Source organism: Capra hircus, chromosome 8, assembly GCF_001704415.2.
Source record: "Capra hircus breed San Clemente chromosome 8, ASM170441v1, whole genome shotgun sequence".
NCBI classification, from domain to species: Eukaryota; Metazoa; Chordata; class Mammalia; order Artiodactyla; family Bovidae; genus Capra; species Capra hircus.
Genome location: NC_030815.1, coordinates 22,772,527 through 22,778,234, shown reverse-complemented (window position 1 = coordinate 22,778,234; position 5,708 = coordinate 22,772,527). Strand labels below are relative to the sequence as shown.

General features: G+C 44.7%; 1 protein-coding gene across 1 annotated transcript; it reads left to right on the top strand.

The window, feature by feature from the left end:
* Window positions 1,776–2,512, top strand: LOC108636618 (interferon omega-1-like). Its single transcript, XM_018052803.1, has one exon. It carries the CDS (start codon window positions 1,809–1,811, stop codon window positions 2,394–2,396), a length of 588 nt encoding a protein of 195 aa, XP_017908292.1. The 5' UTR covers window positions 1,776–1,808; the 3' UTR covers window positions 2,397–2,512.

Below are 5,708 nucleotides of genomic sequence, written 5' to 3'. Positions count from 1 at the left end.
CTGAGTAAAGAATCTTCCTGAACTCTTCAAATGGAGGCAAGAAGAACAAGGCAGGCTGGGGACTGCAGAGACAGCTAAGAGAGGCCATGCAGAACCAGTAGCTGCCATGAGAAATGTGACTCTAAGGAAGTAAAAGGGTTTCTCAAGCTTATTTATATATATTAAACACACATGCCATCACTAAACTTTGAATAATTCATTCAAAGGAGTGCCTTCCCTTGACTTCTAGGAGGATGCACCGTAATCCTCAGCACTTCCTCCCAGTGCAGAAATCCCCAGCGTGCTCTCCTCATTCACTCTGCATGAAGGCGTCCTCTTCATTCATACAGCTGTGTCCTTCTCCATTACGGTTTCTGGTTGTCAATTTCCCCTTATGACTGCAAACCACCAACTCAAAGCAGAACCAGAGTGAAAGTTCTAGCTCTGTCAGACACTCTCCTGTGACTTCACCTGCTCTGCCTGCCAAGCACTGCGGGTCCAGACTGTCCAGCCTCCCAGAGAAACACAGTAAACAGAGGGAACCCCGCCCCACAGTGAGCAAAGGTGGAGACACAGGGGCTCCTCTGTGCGTGCACCTAAGTTATTCCAAGTGCAGGGCTTTTAATACATTTAATATATTTAGCAACAGGGGCACAGAGCTTTCCTCGCAGGACATATGTTAGTAAAGTGAACACTGGAAGAATACAATTTCTCAAAGTAACAAAGATCTTTGTGGGGATTCATGTATTTAATGTAGGCAATCTTCAGGACATTGATGGATCAATCATCTTTCTCTTCTTTCCAGTTGGGACATACCGCACTCAGTAGCTATATGTAAAGTCACAGGGACTTTTGAAATGATTTTATTCATTTATTCATTTCTCACTGTGCTGTGTCTTCACTGCCACACGGACTTCTCTCTAGTTGTGGCAGAGGTGGGTCCTCTCTAGTTGTGGGGCACAGGCTTCTCACTGTGGGAGCCTCTCTTGTTGGGGAGCTCAGGCTCCAGTGCACTTGGCTTCGGTGGTGGGGGCCCGGAGTCTAGAGCACAGGGCGGTAGTTGTGCCCCCGGCCTCACTGTCCTGCAGCACGCGCATCCTCTAGGACCGCATGGGGTCCTGTTGGCAGGTGGACTCCTCATCACTGAGCCTCCAGGGAAGCCCCTAAGGGAATATTTAAGTACATTGAGAGGTTTGGAAACCTTCTTGAGGATTAGGGTCCTAAACAAGTAAAATACATTCCGATATTACTGTTAAAAATACCATTTCATTAACAGATTATTTTCTAAATAACCTTTCATTCAATACTATAGTATCACCTGAACGAGTAGCCTGGTTCTCACCGTCCTTCGTTCTCACAGGAAGAGAGACAGAGGAACAGAGATGCCCAGTGGAAGCAACTGCCTGAATGAATGACTGAAACTCACTAGATTCTGTGACATAAGTTTCCAGTAAGAGACACCATCACTGAATGTCCTTCCTTCAGCTCTGAAACTCTGAGCAGAAAAGTGCTGAACAGTGTAAATAAAAGTGATGAATAATAAAAACACTCTCATTTAATTGACATATACAATCAGATGGGTACATTTGAAATTATTGGGAAATAGGTAAAATTAACACTTTAAACTGATGACACTTTCTTTGATCATATTGTGAATACATAAATGAAAATCAAAAAAGGAAGTGAAAGTGTATTAAAACAATTAGAAAATGAAAATTACTATGTTCACTATTTAATGGCCTCGCTTAGAAAGCATGGCATCAGAGAATCTACCTCAATATTCTACCAGACACCGTCTCAGCCAGCCCAGCAGCAGCCGCATCTTCCCCATGGCCTTCGTGCTCTTTCTACTCATGGCCCTGGTGCTGGTCAGCTACGGCCCGGGAGGATCCCTGGGCTGTGACCTGTCTCAGAACCACGTGCTGGTTGGCAGGAAGAACCTCAGACTCCTGGGTGAAATGAGGAGAATCTCCCCTCGCTTCTGTCTGCAAGACAGAAAAGACTTCGATTTCCCCCAGGAGATGGTGGAGGGCGGCCAGCTCCAGGAGGCCCAGGCCATCTCTGTGCTCCACGAGATGCTCCAGCAGAGTTTCAACCTCTTTCACACAGAGCGCTCCTCTGCTGCCTGGGACACCACTCTCCTGGAGCAGCTCCACACTGGACTCCATCAGCAGCTGGACCACCTGGACGCCTGCCTGGGGCAGGTGATGGGAGAGGAAGACTCTGCCCTGGGAAGGACGGGCCCCACCCTGGCTGTGAAGAGGTACTTCCAGGGCATCCATGTCTACCTGCAAGAAAAGGGATACAGCGACTGCACCTGGGAAACCGTCAGAGTGGAAATCATGAGATCCTTGTCTTCATCAGCCAGCTTGTACGAAAGGTTAAGAATGATGGATGGAGACCTAAACTCATCTTGATATGACTCTCAGTGACTAAGATGCCACATCACCCTTGTACACTCCCCTGAAGTCATTTTAGAAGACTCTGATTTCTGCTTTAGCCACCATGTTTCCTGAATTCAATCAATAGTACTTTCTCAGTAGCAATAAGCAAGTAGATATAAAAAGTATTCAACTGCACAGGGATCAGTCCATAAGGGATGACTGCCATGATGTTATTTATGTTTATTTATGTATTTATTTTATCTCATCATATTTATATTTTCATGTAAAAATGTTTTTCTACATTGTAATAAAATGTAGAAAACATGTTCATTTCCTTAATCTTCTAATTTGTTTTATTTATTAATTTCTTATGAAAGTAATTACTGTTTTCATTATGAAGATCTAAATACATATTTGGTCTACATAAACCTATCATAGAATAGCATTTGTCCATTTATACTACAGAATAGTTGTATCACTTTTCAGGAAATGATTGTCAAAAGGTAGAATTTCTGGATCCCTGGCAGTCCAGTGGAATGGACTCCATGCTTCCAGTGTGAGACGCTCAGGTGCCATGGATACCTGGTCAGGGAACTAAGATCCTGCAAGCTGTGGAGTGCAGCCCCCTCCACCCAAAAGAAACAGGTAGAAAGGAGTCTCTGAAACGGTGGTAGATGAGTAGCCCTGAAGCCACAAGTATAACTAGTTTATACCCAATCACCAGAGAATGGTTGGTGTCAGTATGTGGGGGGAGGACTCCCGTCCTCCAGGGAAGCTGCCAGCATGTGGTGCTGAGTGGCTGAGCCTGACTCCTGTTACTCTTCCTCCCGCCTTCTCCTCGGTCCTGCTTTACTGAACAATCCACTCCCTTACACTGTATCTTCACTGCCTCCAACACAGGAGCTCTGTTCTGTGATGGTTTCTGGCTTCAAAGTTTCTCTGCGTGGAAATCACTGGAAGAGAGCACAAGTGAAAGGAGAGCTCTAGAAGTTTCAAAACCTTTGAATGCAGCTCTGCTATTTAACAGCAGTGTGACCCTGAAAAGTATCACAAACACTAAGGAGACGGATATGGCAACCCACTCCAGTATTCTTTCTTGAAAATCCCATGGACAGAGGAGCCTGGTGGGCTACAGTCCATGGGTCACAGGAGCTGGACCTGTCTGAACCAACTTAGCATGCATGTAGGCATGCATTCTGTCTTGATCTTCTTCTCAAATATGGGGAAAATAACAGTAGTTTTTCATAGGACTACTGTTTGGATCAATAAGTCCATATTACAAGCAGCAAAAAAGTGTGCTTGGCACAAATAATCAGGACAGTGAGAGTCCCAGAGTAGCTGCCCACAGGGAGCAGACTGGTCAGCTGGCCTGAGGCAGTGACTGAAAGGCAATACCGGAAAGATACTAGGTCTTTGGTAAAAATATTTAACTCGGGGGCTAGTTTCACAGTATATTCAGTGTGTGAACTCTCCTGTGCTCAATGCTGAAGACAATTCCAATTTCTGTGTTTCAGACTTCTAGAAGTATTCCTAGGAAGTCACAGAAATTCTTTGAGAAAGAAGGATTAGTAGAAAATGCTTTGATCTATCATAAAAATGAATAATACGGAAATCATAGAGATTTCTGCATTCACATGAATGCAGAAAATCACACACATTACTCCTTAATAATGTTTCTTGCTTCTTTAGTGTGAGTACTACTCTACTACTTCTTGAAGACATTTCTAAAATCACCTTCTCAACTCTCTGTTGGGTTTCCGTCTTTCAGCAGCAAGGCAGAGGCAGGAAGAAAAGAGCAAGGGCCATGCAGTGTGAGGTTCTGCTCTCCAGCCCTGGGCTGGCCTGGGTTTGATCCTCGTTGTTTTCCATAAAGACTTCAGTCCCTAAGTGCTGGTAGGGTCACCTCCTAGAGTCGGACCTTCTCAGAAATCAGTGCCTTTAGAGGAGAGACTGCTACAAGTGTATGCAGGTGTCTTATAACGTAAGCGAGAGTCTTTCTCTGAATAAGGGGCCATGAAGTCAATATTATTGGTCAAAACACATAAACCTTGCACATGCATACTGCCAGCTGTCCATGATAACAATGGCTACATTAATCTATATTCAAGACCATATAAGTCCCTATACGTTCTCACACATTGACCAAAACAGGATCTTATCATCCTTTTTAGTTTTTGCCAATCTAACTGGTGACACAGAGCATCTAGCAGCAATCATTAGTTTTCCTTTTCCTAATTGATGGTGGTTGTCATCAGTCATACACCAGCCTTCTCGTCCATCTCTTGGAATCGGTTCGGAGAACTCTGAAAGAAAAGCAATCTGCAGGCAGGGAGAAATGTACTGAAAACAACTGGAGTCCCAGCATCCCAGAGTAGAGGTGAGAAGAGCTGTGGAGTTGAGACTTTCATTTTAAGACCAGGACGCTAGAGGAGGTGACAGACTTTCTCCGTCATATCCACTGGAAATGCAGGTTTCTTCTGTGAATTTCTGATCCGTAGGCAATGAACCCTCTGCTCTTGCATTGTCACTTTACCCAGGTAAGTTCAGTTCAGTTGAGTTCAGTCGCTCAGTCGTGTCTGACTCTCTGCGACCCCATGAATAGCAGCACGCCAGGCCTCCCTGTCCATCACCAAATCCCAGAGTTCACACAGACTCACTTCCATCGAGTCATTGATGTCATCCAGCCATCTCATCCTGTGTCGTCCCCTTCTCCTCCTGCCCCCAATCCCTCCCAGCATCAGAGTCTTTTTCAATGAGTCACCCCTTCACATGAGGTGGCCAAAGTACTGGAGTTTCACTTTAGCATCTTACCTTCCAAAGAAATCCCAGGGCTGATCTCCTTCAGAATGGACTGGTTGGATCTCCTTGCAGTCCAAGGGACTCTCAAGAGTCTTCTCCAATACCACAGTTCAAAAGCATCAATTTTTTGGTGCTCAGCCTTCTTCACAGTCCAACTTTCACATCCATACATGACCACAGGAAAAACCATAGCCTTGACTAGATGGACCTTAGTCGGCAAAGTAATGTCTCCGCTTTTGAATATGCTATCTAGGTTGGTCATAACTTTCCTTCCAAGGAGTAAGTGTCTTTTAATTTCATAGTTGCAGTCACCATCTGCAGTGATTTTGGAGCCCCAAAAATAAAGTCTGACACTGTTTCTACTGTTTCCCCATCTATTTCCCATGAAGTGATGGGACTGGAAGCCATGATCTTCGTTTTCTGAATATTGAGCTTTAAGCCAACTTTTTCACTCTCCTCTTTCACTCTCATCCAGAAGCTTTTTAGTTCCTCTTCACTTTCTGCCATAAGGGTGGTGTCATGCATACCTGAGGTTATTGAAATTTC

Bases quoted from the DNA above. Each gene is read 5' to 3' on its own strand.
- LOC108636618 (XM_018052803.1), top strand. From the start codon at position 1,809: ATGGCCTTCGTGCTCTTTCTACTCATGGCCCTGGTGCTGGTCAGCTAC.